The sequence below is a fragment of the Protopterus annectens genome, chromosome 7.part0 (genome assembly GCF_019279795.1).
Source record: "Protopterus annectens isolate FY-2018-M chromosome 7.part0, PAN1.0, whole genome shotgun sequence".
Lineage (NCBI taxonomy): Eukaryota > Metazoa > Chordata > Ceratodontiformes > Protopteridae > Protopterus > Protopterus annectens.
The window spans coordinates 308,851,491-308,875,858 of record NC_056739.1 but is presented as its reverse complement, the minus strand read 5'-3'; the positions used below and the strand labels follow the sequence as shown (position 1 = coordinate 308,875,858).

The 24,368-nt window shown below is 37.6% G+C and overlaps 1 protein-coding gene across 1 annotated transcript in view; it reads left to right on the top strand.

Moving 5' to 3' along the window:
* The window catches only part of SLC26A9 (solute carrier family 26 member 9), a 292,279-nt gene that overhangs the window by 72,543 nt on the left and 195,368 nt on the right, over positions 1-24,368 (top strand). Inside the window, exons 4-7 of the mRNA XM_044076840.1 lie at positions 13,725-13,900; positions 14,065-14,229; positions 21,931-22,083; positions 22,248-22,330. Of these exons, the coding sequence (XP_043932775.1) occupies positions 13,725-13,900; positions 14,065-14,229; positions 21,931-22,083; positions 22,248-22,330 (577 nt within the window). The remainder of the gene's footprint in view (positions 1-13,724; positions 13,901-14,064; positions 14,230-21,930; positions 22,084-22,247; positions 22,331-24,368) is intronic.

The following is a 24,368-nucleotide window of genomic DNA, read 5'->3' as shown; positions in this document are numbered from 1 at the left end:
TCTCACTCTTACTGATTGTATTTTTTTCTTGACATTTCTTGTACTACCTTTCTCAACCCACTCTGTTTGCCCTGTGGGCTCACTCCGCTCCCCTACCGTACCCCCAATTCCCACCCACCCCCAGTGGTCCTACATTTATACCTCATAAGACACTCCCCTTCCCCCAATTATTCAATTACCTCATTACATTTCCCTAAACACTAGATACAGACACACCCTTACTCTCATTCCTCTTCTCATTACTTCACCTACTTCACTATCTCTCTCCTTCCTAGCTCTCTAATCTATCCTATTTTTGCTCTCGCACTATTCCCCTTCCTACCATGTCTTCATCACACCAGCCTAAACTTACAAACATACTCCTCTTTCTTGCTGCAACACACATACTACTCATACCACGTATGTTTACCTGGTACGAAACTTACACATCACTGGATCCCTCCATCCTCTAAAACAAACATCACCTATCAATCAACCTGCTACCCTCAGCCATGCTAACATCACATCTACCTCAACCTACCTCTCCCCAAAGTATCATAGGCTAGCCAATATTACTCTCCAATAAACCAGAAAATCACAATATACTCTTTTCAAACTCCTTAAGCTCTTACTTACTCTTCAACAACACCCTCTTCTTCACGGTGATATTCATCCTAACCCAGGACCTAACAACAACATCCTACTAAATCCCCACCAGCCCCAAAATATCATCCCAATTACCCTTACCAAAACTGCAAACTCCCTACTCATAGCTCATCTTAACATACAGAGTTTAAACAATAAAATTAGCCAACTGCATGCTCTACTTGACATACACTCCTTTGATTTCCTATGTCTAACAGAAACCTGGTTCAAAACAGAAACAAAAGATAATGAAGTCATCCCACCAGGGTACAATATAATAAGATTAGACTGTACAACTAAAAAGGGTGGAGAGGTAGCAATTCTGTATAAATCCAAACTAAATGTATCTTCAGTAGATTTACACATACCGTTAGATAATAACATAGAAATCCTTGTCTCTAAACTTCAGCTTAATACCAGCAAATCTATCTACATAATTTGCTCCTACCTACCTCCAGGCAATAACACTAACACCCTTCAAAATATCCTATGCTTCCTCTCTTCTTCCCTCCCTCAAGAAACCATAGTACTTGGTGACTTCAATATAGACTGGAATTGCTGTACTTCTAACCAACCTTCAGTCCATATAAACTTGCATGGCCTTTCTCAACTTATCACCACCCCAACCAGAATCCATAAGCCTACTAGCAAAGAGAGTACCTTAGATTGGATCCTAATAAAAAAACATCCCCTCACTTATATAACAGATACCCTTCCTGATGATATTAGCAACCACTTCCTCACTTATATAATTAGGCATAAAACCTTCTTCCCCAACAAAATCATCCTTAAAACTATACAAAATAAAAACACTTTAATGCTGTAAATTTCCAAAAAGAGCTACAAGCCTTTGACTGGTCTCCCTTAAAACAACTCCCCCTTGAGGAAGCAGTATCCTATTTTACCATCAGATGTTTACAAATACTGGAATACCAAGCAGAACCATGGCTCTCTAAAGAGACAAGACACAAAATCCTATTAAGAAATAAGATCTGGTCCGAATGGAGATGTACTAAAAACCCAGCTGATCATCAGAACTACAAACACTATAGAAATGCCACAAAAAATCTATACTCCTTGAAAAGAAAAACTAAAACTTTAAACTCCAAGACAAGCATCAACAAACCCCAAAAACTTTCTGGACAGCTATTAACAGACTTTTACAACCAGGCCACTCCAAGTCACCATCCCCATCAGGACTTTCCTTAAGCACTACTAAGGAGATTGATGACACCTTCAATACCTTCTTTACAGAAATTGTACAATCTCTTGCTAATTCTCTACCTCCTGTCACCTCAACCCTCCCATTCCCCATGACTAGCAAACCCCCTACCTTTCAACTAAATCCAGTCCCTACATCCTTCCTCTTTACCATACTTACTAAACTTAAACCATGTACCCCATCCGCTGATCTCCTACCAGCTGAATACCTGCAAATCACAGCTAAAGTACTTTCCTATCCTATTTCCATACTAATCAACAAAACCATTACTGAAGGTTCTATCCCATCTCACTGGAAAATCTCACATATAATTCCTCTTCACAAGGGTGGTAACTCAACTAAAATATCTAACTATCGTCCCATAGCCCTACTCTCCCCCATAGCCAAAATAATTGAAACATGTATCCACCGCCAGCTACGTGATCTCCTTCTCCAATATAACCTTCTATCAGACTGTCAACATGGTTTTAGGCCTTTCCATAGTACTACTACTACTGCCCTACTATCCTTCTCTGACTGCATCAATAAGCATTGCAACAACAGCAGGTTTTCTACTGCACTCTTCATAGACCTATCAAAAGCCTTTGATATAGTGAACCATAAATTACTACTAGATATACTAAAACAATTCTCACTCAACACGCAGGCATTACAGTGGTTCAAGTCCTACTTAGAAAGACAGCAAGCTGTCCTCTGGGACAATAACATTCACACTCTTCCAATTACTCTTGGGGTCCCACAAGGCTCCATCCTGGGACTTCTCCTTTTCTTTATTTTCATCACCGACCTACAGCTAAATATTCCTCAAGCTACCTGCATACAATATGCAGACAGTTCCACACTAGTGTGTTCTGCCACCTCATCTGCTGAGCTCCATTACCCAGACAGTATTTAACTCTGTTAAAAAATGTTTTTTGCAATGATACCTCCTACTAAATGCTAAAAAAACTAAATTAGTGATATTTACTCCCACACTCAAGTCCCCCCTATTGATCTTACTGTTAAATCTAGTAATGGTACTATAATTACACCTGACCTGACCACCAAGCTCTTAGGCATAACAATTGATCAAAATCTTAACTTTGACACACATATTAACACTACTATTAAAACTGTTAACAGGAAAACTTTGCTCAATTTATAGGATAAAAATCCTTCCTTACTCCTGAAGCCAGAACCACCATCGCCCATGCCCACCTGATCTCTACCCTCCTCTATGCTTCATCTATTTATACAAATCTTTCCAAAACTAACCTAAACAAACTGGCAACTTCCTACAACAACATTGCCAGATTTGCTACCGGTTCACTATATGGAACCCATCACTGTTTAAATCTCAAACAGCTAGGAGGGCTAGAACTCCAAAATCAGCTACTATTTCAGCAACTTACAATTACCCACAACTTTCTCTTTCACACCAACAATACTCCTAGTCTTAGTAGCATAGTCTCTCCTTATAGAAATCTTACTACCCTTCGCTCAGCAAATAAATTACACGTTACCATTCAGAAATACCTTAATAAAGCAGGGGACTCCCTCTTCTCTAATTCCGTGGGTACAATTTGGAACAGACTCCCAGCAGCCTACAATTACTTTCATCATTACCACTCTTCAAGTACCAACTAAAAATACACCTTAAAGCATAATGGTTACGCCCATGTACTAACCCCGATTAACACGAATTGTAGAGTATACTGCTTTTTCCCCTTCTATAGCGCACTAGTGAGCAAATAAACCCTCCTCCTAGTTAATATTGTAGTTTCTTATTTCTTTCATATTACATGAAACTTACTTTGCATATTGCTAAAACCCTACCCCTGCTCCTGGCACTTTCTTTGTCAGTTTTTGTATTAATGCCACCTATGTTATACATGTGTAAAGTTCTAAATAGGCATAATAATTAGTTAGAGCCTCTCAGCTCTTCCCCACTCTTCTGTAGAACAAATGTCAAACTATATACCTCAGATATATGCTTCTCAAACTACTGCATTGCCAAAACCACAGTCATGATTTTCTATTGATGTTAGTTCATTCTATGCTAGCCTACAGCAATAATGTATTTTATCTTTTTTTTTTTTTTTTTTAGCATTTTTGTGCCTATAGTTCTTGATGCTAGTTTTGCTATGTTAGTCTGCAGCTTTACGGTATTTGTATTTTAACATGTAATAGTTTTATGTTACTGTTTTGCTTTGTATTCCTGTTACATTAGCTTAATCTTGTAGCTTATCTCCCCGGGCCTCTACTGAAAATGGACATGTATCCAGTTGGACTAGCCCGGTAAACAAATGTAAAATAAAATAAAATAAAAATAAAATGCTGCTGACTGTGGCGCTAAACTGGACCACTTGTTATATCAAGACTCAGTTACTGCTAAAAAGACAGCGTGTGGTCGCATGAAAGCAAAAGCACTGGTGACTGATGTCCCTGGCCCAAAGTCAGTGGAGTCCATTATGAAAGACATTACTGGTGACAATTCTATTCAATATTCTATGTCAACTGATGAATCTAATCTCAAGAACAGAAAAATGTTTCCTGTCTGCATTCAATATTTTACTTTTGAAATTGGTTTAAGTAAAAAGCTTTTAGACTTTGTTGAGGTTAATGACGAGCATTCTACCTCTATTGCAGACACGCTAGTTAAAGTTCTTTCAGATAATGGCCTTGATATTGCATGCATGTCTTCTTATTCAGCTGATAATGCAAGTGTGAACTATGGTGCAAAGCAGTCTGTGTTTACTGAGCTGTTGAAAAGAAATAGTAATATTCTGAAGACAAACTGCAATGCTCATGTGATACACAGTGCCTTGAAAGAACTATTTGATTAACTTGACTGTGATGTAGAAGCAATGGTTACCAGCAGTTACAGTCATTTCAGTGTATCTGCTAATAGGAGAGCCCAGTTGCAATTTTTTTTTTTACTTTGTATACTTAGAATATCACGAGTTGTTGAGGCATGCACCAATGAGATAGTTGTCTCTGGGTCCAGCTATTAACAGATTACTTGATTCATGGCCTGTCATTGTGTCCTACTTTGCATCTCTTGGTGAAGACTGCCCAATGCATCTGGGAATAGAAAATAATATGCATGACTGTGAAGCAGTAGAGACAAACATTAAAAAAGCATACTTATGTTTTGTCCAGAACATTTGCAATGTGTTTGAGGTGTCAGTCCAGAAAGTGGAGAGGGAAGATTTTACATTGCTTGAGCTGTTGCCTGTAATGCAGCAACTGAAAACTAAAATTGAGTCACGCATAACTTATACATTTTTGGACACAAAGCACAAACTATACTTGAGAATGAGGACATGGAACCTCATACAGTGCATCTGCAACAAAATTTTTTGGCAGCTCTAGAAAAGTCTGTAGCATACCTGAACAAATGGTTTAATTTCTCAGATGGCAACATTGCGTGTGTGATGCATCAAATATCTCTAAATACAGAAGTAGCATTTCATTCCTTTCGAAATGCAAGCATTGTCATGGGCTTGACAACAAAGGACATCAATTTAGACGTGCTTTATGATGAGTTTTGTGCAGCAAGGCATGCTTTATCCAATATTGTTGCTAATTCAACTGCTACTGCATGCACTAAATGGCAGGAATTTTTTGCAGGTGCCCGTGATAGTGCAGCTTTTCCAACGAGCATGTTTAAGACTGTATCAGCCGCATTGTCATTACCAGGCAGCAATGCCTTCCCTGAGAGGGTGTTTTCTTTAATGAATGCAAAGTGGCGTGCAGACCAAAACAGGGCCACTCTAGCACTAATCAAAGCACAACTGCAAGTTTTCCTTAACTACATGAGCTGCAGTAATTTCTATCAATTTGTTTTGAAAGATGACAAATTGATTTCATCAGCAGCTGACAGTGAAAAGTACAAATGGAAATGGATTGCTCAGCCTGAGCAGTCTGTTTCTTCCACAAGTACTTTAACAGCTCAGGGTCAGCCTGCTTTGGATTCACGTGAGGTAGACGTTCAGCTTCAATCAAAGTAATTAGTTTGTTCAACTGACATTGAATAACGTTTGTATTGTATTGACTATATCTTTTGCTTACACCTCGATGTTATTCCTTTATTGTTTTTTTGCTGTTTTCCAATGTGAATGACTATTAGCAATTTAGCAGTTAGCCTAACTGTCTGTGTGGGCTGGCTACTTGAAAATAACAGTTTTGAGCTAAAAATTCTTGCATTCAAGTGTTGTTTTTTTTTTGGGCTCACAATGCACTAAAACTCACCTATGCACATCTGTTGTTTAAAAATTTTTTCCGGGGGCTCAGTGCCCCGGGACCCCCAGGGGGAGCCCAGGAAGGGAAGGGAAAGGGAAGGGGAGGGGAGAGGAGCGGAAGGAAAGGGAAGGAGGGAGGGAAGGGAGAGGAGAGGATGAGTCACGGGGGCCAAGGGGCAGAAAAAGAGGCGCCCTGGATTTTAATTGTGAAAAGTTGGCAACCCTAGTTCGGTTATCAGTACAAGGTTCAGCAAACTCGATCTGGGGATGGAAGGCAGTGGATGTGTATTATGGGTAAGGGGAGGAGTTTGGAGCTCGGAGCAGATTCTAGTAAAAGTTGTCAGCTCGGATCCGATACAGATCCATAACGCACAGGTTGAAAACAAATGAAGTCCAACTACTCAGATGGAATGTTATGGTGAGTACATAACTTCTTTTTTCAATACTCAGTTTATTTTAGATGAGACTGCATCCACATATGATAAAAAGTTTGGATGCAGTTAAAGCATCTGGCAAAGTACATTGGGGATATTTATTTATTTATTTGAGAATCTGAAGCATTTTGAAATTATTATGTTTTCCCATCTTCCTTCTGCATTAATCAGCCCAGGTGAAAGTAATCCAGGCAGACTGATTCTGCCAGATTGAAGAGAATATTTTTCTCTTTCATTTGGCAGAATGGCAGATCTGCAGTTGCTTATGGCATGCTTGCATTTCCAAGAGATTGCTACTTACATGATTTGAGTAACTTTTAATCCTTCTCCTGTTATTCAAAACGTTCTTAAATCAAGTACAAAAATTCTAGTTCCGAAACAGTGAATTATTCACACAAAAACCTGGCAAAATGAGTCATATTAAGGCACATTTCTGATACAAAATCTACAGCTTTAATTTGTGCAATATTTTATGATCATGATGTATTTTAGTTTGTGGAGAGAGGCAGTCTTGAATGCTCAATGCTTTTCTGTTAACTTTACCATTAGGCTTTCTTGGTATTTCATTCTCTTAGCAAAGACAGGTCCATTAACTTTTTTAAATCAATATATTGAAAAGGTAAAGGAAGTACTATATGGACAAATTTCCTAAAAATAGATTTTGTGGGTAGTCTTAACCCTCAAAACATATGCCCCATAACATTAAATAAGCAACTCAGTGTTGCAATTTACAGTGCAATGAAAAAGTATTTGATTTCTTCCTGATTTCTTATTTCTTTGCATGTTTGTCACACTTAAATGTTTCAGATCATCAAACAAATTAAAATTTTAGACAAAGATAACCCAAGTAAATACAAACTGCAGATTTTAAGTGATGATTTTATTTATTAAGGAAAAAAAAAAACAATCCAAACCTACGTGGCCCTATGTGAAAAAGTAATTGCCCCCTAAACCTAATAACTGGTTGTGCCACCCTTAGTAGCAACAACTGCAATCAAGCATTTGCGATAACTGGCAATGAGTCTTTCACATCGCTGTTGAGGAATTTTGGCCCACTCTTTTTTGCAGAATTGTCTTAATTCAGCCATATTGGAGGGTTTCCGAGCATGAACTGCCTTTTTAAGGTCATGCTACAGCATCTGAATTGGATTCAAGTCCGAACTTTGACTAGGCAACTCCAACACTTCATTTTGTTGTTTATTTTAAGCCATTCAGAGGTGGACTTGCTGATGTGTTTTGAATCATTGTCCTGCTGCAGAACCCAAGTGCGCTTCAGCTTGAGGTCACAAACTGATGGCCAGACATTCTCCTTCAGGATTTTTTGGTAGAGAGCAGAATTCATGGTTCCATCAATCACAGCAAGTCGTCCAGGTCCAGAAGCAGCAAAGCAGCCTCAGACCATCACACTACCACCACCATGTTTGACTGTTGGCATGATGTTCTTTTTCTGAAATGGTGTGTTACTTTTATGCCAGATGTAATGGGATTCACACCTCCCAAAAAGTTCAGCTTTTGTTTTGTCAGTCCAAAGAATATTTTTCCAAAAATTCCTGGGGATCATCAAAATGTTTTTTGGCAAAAGTGAAATGAGCCTTTATGTTATTTTTGGTCAGCAGTGGTTTTCGCTTTGGAACTCTGCCATGTATGCCATTTTTGCCCAGTCTCTTTCTTATGGTTGAGTCATGAACACTGACCTTAACTGAGGCAAGTGAGGCCTGCAGTTCTCTAGATGTTGTTCTGGGTTCTTTTTGTGACCTCTTGGATGAGTCGTTGCTGCTCTCTTCGGGTAATTTTTGTAGGCCGGCCACTCCGGGGAAGGTTAACCACTGTTCCGTGTTTTCTCCATTTGTGGATAATGGCTCTCACCATTGTTCACTGGAGTCTCAAAGCTTTAGAAATGGCTTTGTAACCTTTTCCAGACTGATAGATATCAATTACTTTGTTGCTCATCTGTTCTGGAATTTCTTTAGATCGCTGCATGATGTCTTCCTTTTTGGGAAATTGTGGCCTACTTCACTTTGTCTGACAGATTCTATTTAAGTGATCTCTTGATTCAACAGGTTTGGCAGTAATCAGGATTGGGTGTGGCTAGTGAAATTGAACTCAGCTTTCCCAAAAATGTGATTAACCACAGTTACTTCATGATTTAACAAGGGGGGCAATTAATTTTTCACATAGGACCATGTAGGTTTGGATAGTTTTTTTTTCCTTAATAAATACAATCATCACTTAAAAACTGGATTTTGTGTTTACTTGGGTTATCTTTGCCTAATATTTAAATTTGTTTGATAATCTGAAACATATAAGTGTGACAAACATGCAAAGAAATAAGAAATCAGAAAGGGGGCAAATATTTTTCATTGCACTGTATAAGACAAGAAAATGCAGGTCTATATTATTTCATCAAAATTCCAGTTCCACAAATACCTATTCATCGACCCCTATTCAGAGAACTACCATTTTATCGCACACATAAATCAGTGAACATTTTCCCAGGTAACTAATTTAGTAGGACAACATACCGAGTGATACACACTGCAGTATAACAAACCCACCAAAGTGGGGGGCTATGGCACCCACCCCCTTACTTTTATATACCAACTCTGACATGGAACTACAGCGGGGAAAAGGGAAAATTTCCACATATTGGCCAACTAACTCAGTGCTCTGGGAAAAAGGTTGCTGATCTGAATATTCGATAAAAGGATGTTTGCTGAATAGGAGTCGATGAATAGGTATTTGTGGAATTGGAGTTTTGATGAACTAATATAGACCCAAAAATGCATACTAATTCTAATATTTGATCCAATAAAGAACACAAAGTGTATACAAAGTGAACAAGCTGCAAAATGAGAACTTTCTTTCTACTACTATCCAGAGATATCCATAGTAATCTCAGGACCCCAAACAGTAACAAAACACCAGTCATCACTCCACTCCATATCCCCTGTCTGCCAAACATTACAAACAGGGAGCCTCAAGTGTGGAGGTTTTAACAACAAATTAGGCTAGTTTCTATTCTGACTGACTAAACATAATGTTGCCATCTACACAAGTTATCTGAAATGTAACATAATTATCACACAACTATACTTCACTCTCCCAGTTATTACTTTATTTATTTATTTGTAGTTTGTTTCCCAGGATAGTCCATTGGGCCATGAAGAGCCCATTTTCAATGGAGTCCTGGGAAGAAAAGCTCCAGAAAATTACAGAGTAAGTTATTAGAGAAAAGTAATGTGCACAAATGAAGCAAAATTAAACAAATAAAAAAACACATATTAGTAGAGTGCACATATTAGTACAATGCAATAAGAGTAATATTTACAAACAGTCAAAGTTTTTAACAGTTTAACACATTAGCACAATGCAAAAACAGAAACAGTCAACATTTTTTAACAGTTATGCTAATTCATGCAGTTAATTAATAGGCTAATGAATTGCACCATTTTAGGAGTTATGCTAATTCCTAGAGTTTTTTAGGGGTACAAAACAATGGGAGGCTATTGCGAATTATAGCTTATAGAGAGTAGCTACACTGTAGGGAGATTATGTGGGGTGGGAACAAGAGCATTCCCATAGTGAAGTTAGGTGTATGTGAAGTAAGGTTTTGAATGAAGAGAGGCTGCAGGTGGTGCGGATGAGAGGTGGGAGGGAATTCCAATGGCATGCTAGAGAAAAGGACATTTGATGTTTGCCTGGTGGATGGGCAGGTTTATGCAGTTCAATTAGATTTTGGGAATTAGAGCTCAAACGTCTATTTGGTTGGTGCATTTTAAAGGTGGTGGCAACAGAGGGAAAGAGAGGGGGGGGTGAAAATAAGTTTGTGTGCTTGGACAAGTTGAATATAGATGAGGTAATTGGACAGCTCAAGCCAATACAATTGGTGTAGGGCAGTGCAGTGATGGGAAGTGGATCTATGGCCGGTTATAAATGTTGTTATTTTATTATAGCAAGACAGAGGAGAGTTTAGTCTTGAGGAAGGACTGCAGGTTAGTAAGGATAGAGGCACCATATAGGAGGGATGGGATAAGGTAAGTGTTGGCAAGGGTGAGCCTAGTGGAGGGAGAGATGTAATGGTTGTGGCGGTAAGGCATGCCTATTTGTTGTGTGTTTTTTTTATATTTACTTGTAGACGATTATCAAACTTTAGCTGGTCATCGATCAGGACTCCTAGTAGTTTTGCATTAGAGACTATTCTGAGGGGAGTATTATTTTGACTGGTGACTGAGAATGAGGTTTTATGCACACAAACAAACTAGATGTCCTGTTGATGGAGATGACAGGATACTAGCACTGCCTACCATAGATTACAAAATGACTGCAACCTCATCTACCACTGATGAAATTGGTCCTAACTGGCTAATAGGTGACCTCTACCTTCTAGAAAATGTAACACATATTATATCTGTAGCCTACCACACCCCCCCAAACAGACTTCACAAACATCATCCAAACCCTTTTAAGTCACATGCATAATAAGCAAGAGCTTTTATGTTAGATAACCTTATCTTTAATTTTTACCATACAATTAAAAGGACATACACAGCTTCCTCTATGACCATACCCTATATCAATTGATAAAAGAACCAAACACAGCAATTAGTAATGACACTCTGTTAGACATCCTGATTACTAATCAACCAGCACACATAAGATCCCCATCAATCCACACTCCAACTATAAATGATCAAGGCATCATTTCTTACATGTTCATTAATAAAATCCAAAAACTACCCTCACCTTCATCCCTTTCAAAATAACCATTCCAGCTAAGTCTCTAAAAGAACAAAATGCCAAAAGCAATATAAACTGGACTACAATCTCTTCAGTAATGATGATGAAGCAGCTGTCTTCCTATCTTCTCCCATGCTCAACATCCAAAATCAATTTTATCCCTACAAATTTAGACTGCATGAAGCATCACACCTACCATGGTTGACATGAGAACTTATAAGCACTCTATAAAACAGACAGTGCTTTGAGAACCTGAAAACAAACACAATCGCCTTTAACCATGAAATACATAACAGTTTGTAATCAAGCAAAGAAAAAAAATCAAACACAGTAAATATCTTTATCTATATAGTAAGCAAATATATATTTTCTCTAATGTCAGAATTTTCTGTAAGGAAGTCACCTAACTAAACAGTCATACCAAATACAACATATCTTCCACTCCTTAACCTCCTTCCAAGTTTGCTACCAATTTCTTTAACACTTTACTACTCCATACACAAACCCCCAAACCTTTGAACCACATCTATCATTCTTTACCTTAAGAACAATTTCTCAAAAATAAATTGATAGCTTTTCACAAGCACTACCCAATTGTGTCTTACCCATCTCAGATTGTCCTTCTATGTATCCTTAAACAATATTGATATATCATCTCCCAAAACAGTTGCCGCACTTTTAACTTTTTACTATCACAACAAACTTTTCCCTGGTATTTGAAAAAAAAAAACAATAAAAAAGCAATAATCACCCTATCCCTAAATATGCCAAGCCATCTAATTTATCTGACTTCTGACCTGTCTCTACTATCTTGCCTCGTCAAACAATTTGGAAAAGCAATACACAGCTAGCTTACCTTTTATCTATACGAGAAGAATATACTATCCTCTCATCGCCATGGCAACATAAAACACATAAGTCCACACACTGCTCTACATACATTTCCTAATGCACCACTCAGCAACATGAAGGTCACCACACAGGTGCATTCTTTAGTGATTTAGTTAAAGCCTTAAAGCCAATGAACCATTGTCCTCTACTTATCTCACTTGCATACTTAAATTTTGGATGTCCTACTTTAGACTGTCTCTTTACAGTAAAATACAATAGTTCCCTGTCTATACCCCTAAATACTAACTGTCTGCATTCCTAAGCAGTTGATCCTAGCCAAATTCTGTTCAGCATTTTCACTAATTTGTTGCTACTGAACTAAAACCAACAAGTATTTTCTTTTATGGTGATGACGTAGTCTTCTGTGATTCATCCACCAACTATATAATACAATCCTAGAAAGACTCCAACACACCAGCAACTAACACTAAATTCCAAAAAGGCAAAAACTCATTTTCTTTAATATGCCTCAAGTACTAAATAAATTACCACACTTTTCCACTCCTCTGTCTTATATCAACTAGCCTAATGATGTGTTCTCATTCAAATACCTAGGAATTCGTCTTGATCCTGTTTTAAACATGTCACTATGCAACACCATCCTAAAGGCTAAAAGCAATACCACCCTCTTTGGCTGCTACAAAATCTCACAATTTGTCACCCCAGAAAGAAAAAAACACTGCTGATAAAAATATTCTTCAATCTCATTTAGAATATATACTTCCTTTAATAACCTGGGCCCCCAGAAGATCCTCAGCAATCAATAAACTAAAACAAAATCTGCAGATTTTCCTTCCCATTTACAAGTAAACATCACTATGTCACTATCCAATAGACTAACTGGCTCCCATTTCAAGAATCCACCAATAACGTTGACTAGTACAACAAGCTCTTGCTTTTACCATCATATGACAGCCATTCTCCTTATATCAAAACTCTTTTAAGTAAATCGAATCTGCAAGTCCTTAGACCCCTCCTTAATGCATTATACCTGCCAATCTTACAACTTCATATCATAATGTTCTTCTGCATTGCAGTAAACTTTATACTAAATATTACTCTAACAGACCTCTTACCTCTACTGTAATTACGTATATAATGCTGACTTGTCTCTAAGTTGTCATTTACTGTTACAACAGATCACTGCATTGTTGAGCTTGTATTATAAAGACTGTAGTTTTGTGTACTTAATCACAGTATTGTATAGCCTTTTTAATTATTTTGCTGTAATTTCTGGACTGTCACTCTATTACCCTGGTTAACAAACATAAATAAACTGAAAGTATATTTCTTGTGCATCTGTCTCTGACTTAAAACCAGAAAGGCATTTTCAGTGAGACAGCCTTTTTAATCATTTAAGGAAGTTTGGTCAGTTATGAGTTAATGAAGCATATTTGAGAAACTGACCAAGTCCTAATCGTTCTATCAGAATTAGTATAGTAACCTACTTGTCAAACAAATTAATGCAGTCTAAGCTTCTTTTGGAACATTTCATAAACAACTAAGCATTGATAGTTTATTGCTGTTCAGCATGAAATATCAGTCAGTGAAAAAGCAAGATATTTCATGCAAGTAATATAATTTCTTTCTCAGGTACATTCGCTGTTCTGAGCATTATTGTTGGGAACATGTGCCTCCAGCTGGCCCCAGAGTCAGAATTTCAGCACTTCAATGTTACTCTGAACAAAATCATTACTGATGTTGCAGAAATGCAAGCAGTTCGACTGAGATTGTCAGGCACCCTTGCCTGCCTCACTGCAATAATACAGGTACTAATTGACTAAAGGTGGCATATGATTATTAGTATTTTGAAGTTTTATATTGGAAGGTCTCAAAGACTGCAGATATTTTACTACATATGTGTATATTTGTAAGAGACGTGAAGGAGGATTTCTGAGAGCTAACCTAAATAATAATTTCTTCCTCTCTGTAGGTTGGCCTTGGAATTATGCAGTTTGGTTTTGTTGCCATTTATCTTTCGGAATCTTTCATTAGAGGCTTCATGACAGCAGCTGGTTTGCAAATTTTTATTTCTGTTTTAAAGTACATCTTTGGACTACAAGTTCCACCCTACAGTGGGCCACTGGCAACTATCTATGTGAGTGAATGATCACATTGATTCATTTTATAACAGCAAATAAATACTTTTTACTAATTGTATGTATTCATTTGCCTTGCTGACTGGAATGACTCAAAGACCCATTCAATAATGACTCAGGCGACTAGGCAATACAGAAATCCACTTTGATAATCTTTCCTTCTCTCTCTCTCTCTCTCTCTCAAATACTCACACTCACATCTGACTCCTAGAGTAATCCCACAAATAGCCACCGCTATCCATGGATTTTACAAAGAAATATACAGCAGAGTAATTCCAGTATATATTGGTATGCATTTTAAATCATTTGCAGTAACATACAAGTACAGTTTATAGTGATTTAACTTTGCAGCAGGTTAATTACACCATGATTATAGTGCTGCATGCTGAAGCTAATATTTCAGTTCAGGCTGCATAGCTTTGTGTTTGGGAATTACAATTAGATTGCTGCCAGATGGATTTATAGCTAAAGTTAGTTTGCATACAGTGAGATTTTTATAGTGTTATGCACACAGATTTGATCCAGGCACTCCAACTGTAATTAAACAGTATACAAAATGTTACATGCTAATGTCTGATCACCTATCGTTAACATAGTGGTGCAGTATGCATGCCATTTACACAGTATATTTACAGTCTATTAACACTTTTATACAGTTATATGACTGTTCCTTGAGGGAATAGAGAGTAGGTGGTGTTCTCCTTGGAGGTGAGTTAAAGTAATATAACTGTCACATACACTGCAAATAAAAGAGAATTACAAGCATATAACTGCATGATATACACATATAAATGCAAGGGACTGTTGATGTGTGGTAGGAGAAATGTAATTATAGAAACAGAGAAGTTTTCATACAGAAGGAATGCAAGAGACTGAGAAACACTGGATAACAATACAGAGAGGTATTTCACTAAGAGGAATATAAGTGAAACAGAGAGAGAGAGAGAGAGACTGGACAGTGGTTTGTGATTACATGATGGCAAAGCATTTCCATGTTGTTGTGCAGCAGTTAGGGTAGTACATCTGTAATGCAGTCATTGATTAGTGTAGTTTCTTTGTAATGCAGTCATTGATTAGTGTAGTATCTTTGTAATGCAGTCGTTGATTAGTGTAGTATCTTTGTAATGCAGTCATTGATTTGTTTAGTATCTTTGTAATGCAGTCATTGATTAGTGTAGTATATTTGTAATGCAGTCATTGATTAGTCTAGTATCTTTGTAATGTAGTCATTGATTAGTGTAGTACCTTTGTAATGCAGTCATTGATTAGTCTAGTATCTTTGTAATGCAGTCATTGATTAGTGTAGTATCTTTGTAATGCAGTCATTGATTAGTGTAGTATCTTTGTAATGCAGTCATTGATTAGTCTAGTATCTTTGTAATGCAGTCATTGATTAGTGTAGTATCTTTGTAATGCAGTCATTGATTAGTGTAGTATCTTTGTAATGCAGTCATTGATTAGTGTAGTATATTTGTAATGCAGTCATTGATTAGTGTAGTATCTTTGTAATGCAGTCATTGATTAGTCTAGTATCTTTGTAATGCAGTCATTGATTAGTGTAGTATATTTGTAATGCAGTCATTGATTAGTGTAGTATATTTGTAATGCAGTCATTGATTAGTCTAGTATCTTTGTAATGCAGTCATTGATTAGTGTAGTATATTTGTAATGCAGTTATTGATTAGTGTAGTATCTTTGTAATGCAGTCATTGATTAGTGTAGTATCTTTGTAATGCAGTCATTGATTAGTGTAGTATATTTGTAATGCAGTTATTGATTAGTGTAGTATATTTGTAATGCAGTCATTAATTAGTGTAGTATATTTGTAATGCAGTTATTGATTAGTGTAGTATATTTGTAATGCAGTCATTAATTAGTGTAGTATATTTGTAATGCAGTTATTGATTAGTGTAGTATATTTGTAATGCAGTCATTGATTAGTGTAGTATCTTTGGAATACAAGCATGATAGGTTACATCTAAAATTACTTTCAGCATGTTTTACGATGATACAGGTTGAGTGACAAGTGACTTTTGAATAGCGACATATTCAAAATCAAGTGTTGTTGCTGTACAATTTGTTTTATTGACAGCATAATTGGTATGTTGTTAAGATTTCAGTGTATTTGTTCCCTGAAATGGTAACAGAGCATAACACCTTATCAATGACATTTTCGTTAAATGTTAGCACAGCAATAGCAACTTGTTGAAACCTCAGCCTGCCAATTGTGTCATTAATTAATCAATACTCAAGGTAGAATTTAACAGGAGTGTTACTTTTTGATACTCAAGTACAGTCTTAAAGGTAAGGAAGTTTTTGTTTTTGTTTGCAAATCAATGATTCACTTTCCATTTAATCTGCTTGATATCAGAGTTGGTATATTCAAATCAGAGAAATGTAGTTGTGCAAGACAGATTTCTAGAGTGCAAAGTCATTCAAGCACTTCAGTGTGGTTTGGTGACTGCCATGGATGACTTATCCAGTGACAAGTGTGCCAATGGATGAACAATATGAACATGGTTTAAAAGGTCATGTCAGTAATTATTACTCCCATCTGACACAAACAAATGAGGAAACCCTTATCATTAATAGGTAATCCTGATCATCGCGGGCATGCTTGTCAAAATCCTATTTTGTCAGGCTTCCCCCTTTCCTCAGAAATGATGCACCCCTGGAGCATTTTTCTAATAGTTGAGGGCAGTGAGGGACTAAGCCTCTAAAACACTTGCTCAGGGGTTTACAGTTAAAAAAGTCAATGAAATGTGTCCTTGATCACACTGGCCTTGATATTTTGGAATAAATCCATATCATTTATATAAATTAAGCATTTGTTATCCCTAACAAACAGCCCCAGGTAACAATTCCACAAAAAAACATAACATGTGTGCCTTAGAAATGATATCTGCACAACAGACTATGAGGTGTCAGAAAATAGCATGGTATTACATACTGGAGACTAAGGTTTAAAGATAGATGTCTGAGTATCTGTCATTGGTGAAATATGGCCCTGACTTCATAATGGAGTCCTAAGTACTGAAGTAAAGGAGGAGGCGCAGCTGTTTGCTTTGGGAAATAGCAACAAATTCCAGAAACAAATCCATACAGGACTTCAGGAGCCTAACTTCTCCTTGATCACCCAAGATACTGAACAACAAATGCTTGAAAGCAAAGGGTCAAAACAAAAAACATTAATACACAAAATATTAAAAAATGTTAAAAGGCAGATTTTCTGCTGGGAGCAATCCCACCTGCACCCTACACACCCCCTGCTAATTATATATATATATATATATATATATATATATATATATATATGGATTCCATACATTTGGTCGAATTATACTTAGTCGAAAATTATGTCAGGCATTGCACTTCACTGAAAGCTCACTTGACTGAAAGCTCACTTGGTCGAAGTTCATTTGATTGAAAATGGAATATAGCCCCCTGCCCCACTGCTGTGCAACCCTGGAGTGAGAATATTAAATAAGGGGGGTGGGGGGCACAGCCCCCTGCAATGGGGGGTGTGGGGGGTGTAGCTCCCTAAACTATTGGCATAATGTACCTCCCCCTTATTTAGTATTCTCACTCCAGGGTTGCACCACAGTGGAGCAGGGGCTATATTCCATTTTTGACCAAATGAACTTCGACCAAGTGAGCTTTCAGTCAAGTGAGTTTTCAGTGAAGCGAAATGCCTGGAATCATTTTCGACTAAGTGTAATTCGACCAAATGTATGGAATCCATATATATATATATATATATATATATATATATATATGTATGTATATAAGCTCACTATCTCACTAAGGGGAAAGAAAATATTCTCCATTTCCCACTGTACTGCAATCTTATAGTGAAAAGGCCAGCAAGTTTTGATCAGCTGATTTTCGACCACATTGACAAAAGCTTTTATTCATTACATTTTTTACACTGACTTTACTTGGTGTTTGCTATCATGAAATGATTGTTGAAATGAGTAACAGGGTTTGCTGCTGGCTGTTTTACCACATCCATAAATAAAGCACACATACCTCTCAACCTTTTAGTGAAGCATGCTTGGAGCCATAACTAATGGGGGGACAAGGCCCAAAATCAGTGAGAAACAAATCATTTTGAATAGCAACATATCTACCGTACTTCCCCAAAAATAATAGCTTTTCTTATACTTTTTCCCCCCGCCGAAATACGCATTAGGGCTTATTATCAGGGGATGCCTTATTTACCCTCCAATGTACAACAATCTACATTTATTCATTTATTCATGTACAAAAATTGACATTTATTCATGTACAAAAATTTACATTTATTCATGTACACAAATTGACATTTATTTGGTACTTTTCCATTATTATAGGTTCATAGGTTCATAGGTTGGTACTAGGCTATCAGCCCTAGGGCCTATACAAGCCTAGCCATAACAATTCCCTGGCTATTTCTTCCCACACTATTTACTTCCTGGACCCCTGTCTAGCAGGGCGACTGACGTGATCCCTGGGGTGAATTTCCTTTCTCCCATCCAATCATCAAGGTTCCTTTTGAAGAGGGCCAAAGAGGCGCTCTGCTTGACATGTATGGGCAGTCTATTCCAGAGTTTGGGGAGTCTCTGGGTCAGGAACCTATCCCTCCAGCATGTTTTGTTTATTGTGATGACAAGGTGTAGATCCCTGGAGCATGTGGCTCTGAGGGATTGGGATTTCTTTAAGTGTAGCATGTCCAGCAGTTCTGAGTTTGACATGGCCTTGTATGTTAAGCAGTGATCGCCTCTGAGTAGACGATATGCCACAGAGTATAGCTGGAGTTTTTTAAGGCGGTCAGCATAGGGAATTTGCTTTAGGCCTGTGATTCTTTTAGTGAGGTATTTCTGGGGACTTTCCAGTTGTTGCAGGTGTTTTGAGAGGTACATACCAAATGGGGTGTTGTATTCTATAATGGGTCTAATGAGGGATGAGTACAGTGGGACAATGACCTCCTTATTGGGCAACAGTTCTAGGTTATGTGTTAACAGTTGTGTGAGAATTCTACATAAACAGTGCAGCAAACATTTCAACTTCATAACCTCAGAATATCTACACCTTGGCTTTCACAGTGCAATATTTCATGCTTAACAGATAGTGCAGAAAAATCTCAGTACATGTGTATTGGAGGAGGGGAATAAAACAGGTGAATAACTGACACTTTTTGAGTGGTGATGCTTTCTTTATTCCTTACCCAAACCGTAAGAGAAGAATGATGGAAAGTCATAAAAATGCAGTCTGGGAACTAGTGGCCTTACTTTGTAATTACCGCTTGATAATGAAACGTTACCTCAATACAATAAAGTCAAAAAACTGACAAGAGCTTTCTGGCAGCTGAAAGCAGAAGCAATCCATTCTGTTGCCCCGATAATGGAAAAGTTATTCAAATACAGTCATGTCATCTTCTTCTGGAACATTGTCATAAGTTTCCAACTCCCAATTTCCAGCCTGAATTTCTTGAGACTCCATTTCCTGTAGAACCATTGTCCCCAATCTGTCATGCCTAGCAAAAGAGCTCTCCTTAAATGAGCATGTAGCCTGCTCATAGTGCATTAGCAACACAGCTGTCAGTGATTTTATCCCATGAATTCTTCACCCAAGTCACGACCTCTTACAGGCTAGGCTTCACAAAGTTTCCACACTGATTTCGCTCCATTCTATTTTCAGTGAAGTCATTGAGTTCCATGCGCAAATAGTCCTTGAATGGCTTGTTTATTGCAATATCAAGAGTCTGGAGATAAGCAGTCATTCCTGCAGGAATCATTATTTGATCTATTCTTCTCTGTGCAAGGAAGTTCTTCCTGTATTTAACGTGGTGAGTGTTGGCAGAATCCCAGACTAGCAGACCTCTTTTGCCACCTCACAAAATAAGTGGCAGCATTACATTGACCCACTTCCTTATAACTGCTTGTGTGCACCAGGCTTTTTTGGTTTCAAGAATGTAAATGCCTGAAATACATTCAATCTTATCTTTCTTGCCCTTACTAATGATTAGAGGTGGAATTTCCTTTCCATGAACAGTGTTGTCGATCTTTTTAGAGACAGTTCATATTGCTGAAGGAAGCCATCCAGCCAATGTTGTGATGCTTTGAATTCTTCTGGGGATATTTCTACTGTGGTGCCATTGCAAGGGCAAACACTTGAATATCAGCCCTGCAAACAACCAAAGCATTTGCTCTCCTGTTAGCAATCCATTCACAGATGATGTCTTCCAGCTCAGGAAATAATGGTTGCTGACCTGATCCACACTTGGACTTCTTAGCATTTCCCTCGTCCACCTGTTGATTGAGGTTATCATACGCTGCTTGCAATTTTCAGACTATTCGGAGATCCAACTTCTTCTCTTTGCAGAAAGCCATCAGATTATTTCCCTGGGAGTCCTCCATGATTCCTTTCTTGCACTCAATGAAATAGCTCTTTCTTTTTGCACTCATATTGTCTGGGGGGGGGGGGTTAATTGAAGACTTACAAGACAGGAGTGGCAACACAAAATGGCGACGGTTAAAAAGACACAACCACACCCATTCGTTATCCAGTGCACACGTTTTACCTGTGTTGTCTGTACTTTGACCAATCAAAGTACACTTGGCAGTGTTTATGGATCAAGGATCTCAACCATCAAGTGTGAGTGAGGATTAGGATTACAGTAAGAATCGTGGAGGACTCCTGGGGAAAGAATCTTACAATTTTCTGCAAAGAGAAGAAGTTGGGTGTCCGAATGGTCCGAAAATGGCGAGCAGAGTACGATAACCTCAGTTAACAGGTGTCAATAATATTATTATTTTATAATTCAACACGTCCATCGTGTGTTGTTGAAGATCTTAACTAGACCTTATTTTTGGGGTAGGGCTTATATCATGACCACCCTGAAAAAACATGCTAGGCCTTATTCTCTGATTATGTCTTATTTACGGAGAAATACTGTATCAAAACCAAGGAAAGGGTAGATAGTATACCCTTAAATATTGCTCTTATGAGCTTTACAAGTTGCTGGAATAAACTGCAATTTTATGAGGAACATAACAAAAACATCAGTCAAAAATCTGGAGATAGTGCAAAATTATGGATATTTCAGAGGTATAAGACAAAAAATATTGAAATTTACTTGAAGTGATTATCACTGTTTACAGTGTTTTTATGGGTCTATGATTTCAATATTTGAGGTTTACATTTTGTTTTGCCTGTTTCATTTTGTGGGGGGGTCAGGAGTTCCTTTTTGGCTTCTTTGATGTTAATCTGCAGGTGCTGCTGGAATGCAGTGTTTTCAGTAGTGAAGTGACGTGGCCAGTGGGGCAGAAACACAGTTTCCCTTTTGCAGTGTTTGCCATTTTTCCACAGTTATGCAGCTGTGAACTTAATATATTTAAGTTAAACAAGGTGGGTATGGAGGGTTCAGGGGGGCTTACCCTCTAAAATAATGCTTATTTCACATTTTGTAGATTGTTTATTAGTGTTTGTTTATGATCTTTTATATCTATAATGTTCTTTATATTAGTTTTTTGATGTGGTGATGTGTGTTAAACAGATAAGAATTGAGCATATGACCATATGTTGTTGAATTGCATTAAATGATTTGGAAAGAAACAGAGGTTGAAAATCATTTCCTTTACAGTTCCAGGTTAATTCTTGAGATACCCTCTTTTTAAAAAATTGGTTATAATTTTATAATATTTGTTTCTTTCTCACAGACAGTAGTTGACATCTTGAAAAACCTGCCACATACAAACATTGCTTCCCTAGTGTTTGCCTTGGTTAGTGCCATGATACTGATCATCGTCAAAGAGCTGAATCTACGGTACAAGCACAAGATACCCTTTCCTATTCCTGTGGAGATCGCTGTGGTAAGGTACCAAAAATTAACTTCAAAAGTTTACATGGGGAATGTAACCAGTGGTATGAAAGTACAAAACACTCTACAGTAACTATGCCTCATACTAAATCTTTAGCTTCGTGTATTGCCTTGGATTAATTTTTGAGAATTTTTTTCTTTGTTGTGAAATTTCAGGTTACTGTTGCAACTGCCATTTCTCGGACCCTAAATTTACCAGAAAAATACAACATTGATATAGTTGGAGCTGTCCCTCAAGGGTAAGGATCAAATCTGTAATGTTAGTAAAGAGCCTGTAAATGGATCTTAGTGAATATTTCTGGTTTGGTCATGCAGAATATGAATCCTCTGTATTTTGCTTTGTCAGATGATAAAAGTGCACTTTATAAATCAAATTTCTGAAACCACAATTATGCATCTGAAAAACTGAGGTTATTCTCTGCTATGAAATCTTTTAATTTTGAAAATAGGCTAAGAGCTGAATATGCATAAACTAAACATCAGAAATATTTTGGCTGGGAAATATCAAGTTTGAAAAATGTACGTCATCATTCCTGATATAGTAAACGTAATCATCTGCATACAAGATATTACAGAAAAAACAAGTACAAATCATGATGTGGAGATTTACTTTAACAGACAGACATTTTCTATAGACTACATAAAACTACTGAAGGCATGTTTCATTGCTTTTAACTACAAAATCCATTACTGGGATGTCTGAGTACTTGGCAACAGCTGAAAAACCCAGACTGAGAAATCATATTGAAAGTTTTTGACATCTTGCATAAACTACCTGTAAAAAACTGTATAGCTGAAAGATGAATCTGTAATTCAGAAAGCATTTCATATGCATTTTAATTCCTGGATCACAGCACCATCAACTACTAGTGCATCCTAAACTAACAGTAATATTGCCATGAGATCAGACAAGGGGAAACTAGGTTTAGCAAGAAGGTTCCACTTCAGAATCTCGAATTACTGAAAACTCGAACTTCATATGGTCGAGACCATATGATCGAGTTTTCAGAGACTCGAAATTCCAAAGTGAAAGAACAAAAAAAAAAAAAGTAAAACACATTGTTTCTACAGGGGGGCAAGCTCCTCTGCAGCCCCCCACCCCCTACTTAAATATACCAACTCCGAGATCACGCTACAGTAGGAAAAAGGGAAATCTCCCATTCCACGATGTATACAGAAGCACAGAATGGGAGATTTCCCATTTCCTTGCTATAGTGCGATAACGGTGATGGTATATTTAAGTAGGGAGGGTGCAGGGGGACTTGCCCCCCTGCAAAAAACATATTTTCAACTAACATAATTTTTTTTTTAACACTTCACAATTTCTAGTTTCTGAAAACTTGATCATATGGTCTCGACCATATGAAGTTTGAGTTTTCAGTAATTCGATATTCTGAAGTGAAACCAGCAAGAAACATTCCTTGGGATCCAGAAACCTTAGCTGTATTTGCAGTACACAATTTTGTTCATTGAATGGCCACAGGCATGGTATGTGGGATTCAGACTCACTTAGCACAAGCGGAGGATCCTAAGCAGCAGATCTATCCACTGTATATGCAAAAGATCATATAAATAGACGGTAATGAGAAACATTATTAAAACTGTGAGCATCATGTATGTAAATGAGGTAAACCAAGAGGATAGGTGCACCATTGCAGGGACTAGTAATAGGTGCACCATTGCAGGGACTAGTAATCATATGTCAGCCTCATCCGCAGGCCTGTGGGAATCATGGATTACCTATCCCAATGGATATCATGGTATGTGTGGCATTACAACTGTCTAGTAGTTTGAGCTTCCAGCAACCAGCGGAAGACACAGTCGAGGTATCTCAGACATCTGCTTGGAGAATACTCCATCACTTCCTCAGAGCCATGTTGCAATATGTAATGGAGCATATGTGGTTTCCATGTACCACAGAGGAAAGAGCAATCATCATATGAGATTTCTGTGATATAACCCATTTCCCTGAGATGCTGGGTTCATATACTGCACATACACAGAAATAAAGGTCCATCCTAGCTCCCAGGAAGAAGGTATGTGAACTGTACAGATTATTACTCCATTAATTACCATGTGGTCTGTAATGCACAGGGTATTATCTGCAATATATCACTGCAAGTCCAAACGAAATGTAATGGAATCACAAAAGGAAGGCACAGTCTTCAAGCCAAAAAGTTTATTCTCTTCTCATACACTCTAGCGCCTCGACTGTCAAGCCTTCAAGGAGTACAAATACTATGCAACTTCCCTCACCCCATATATAGTCACTCAATC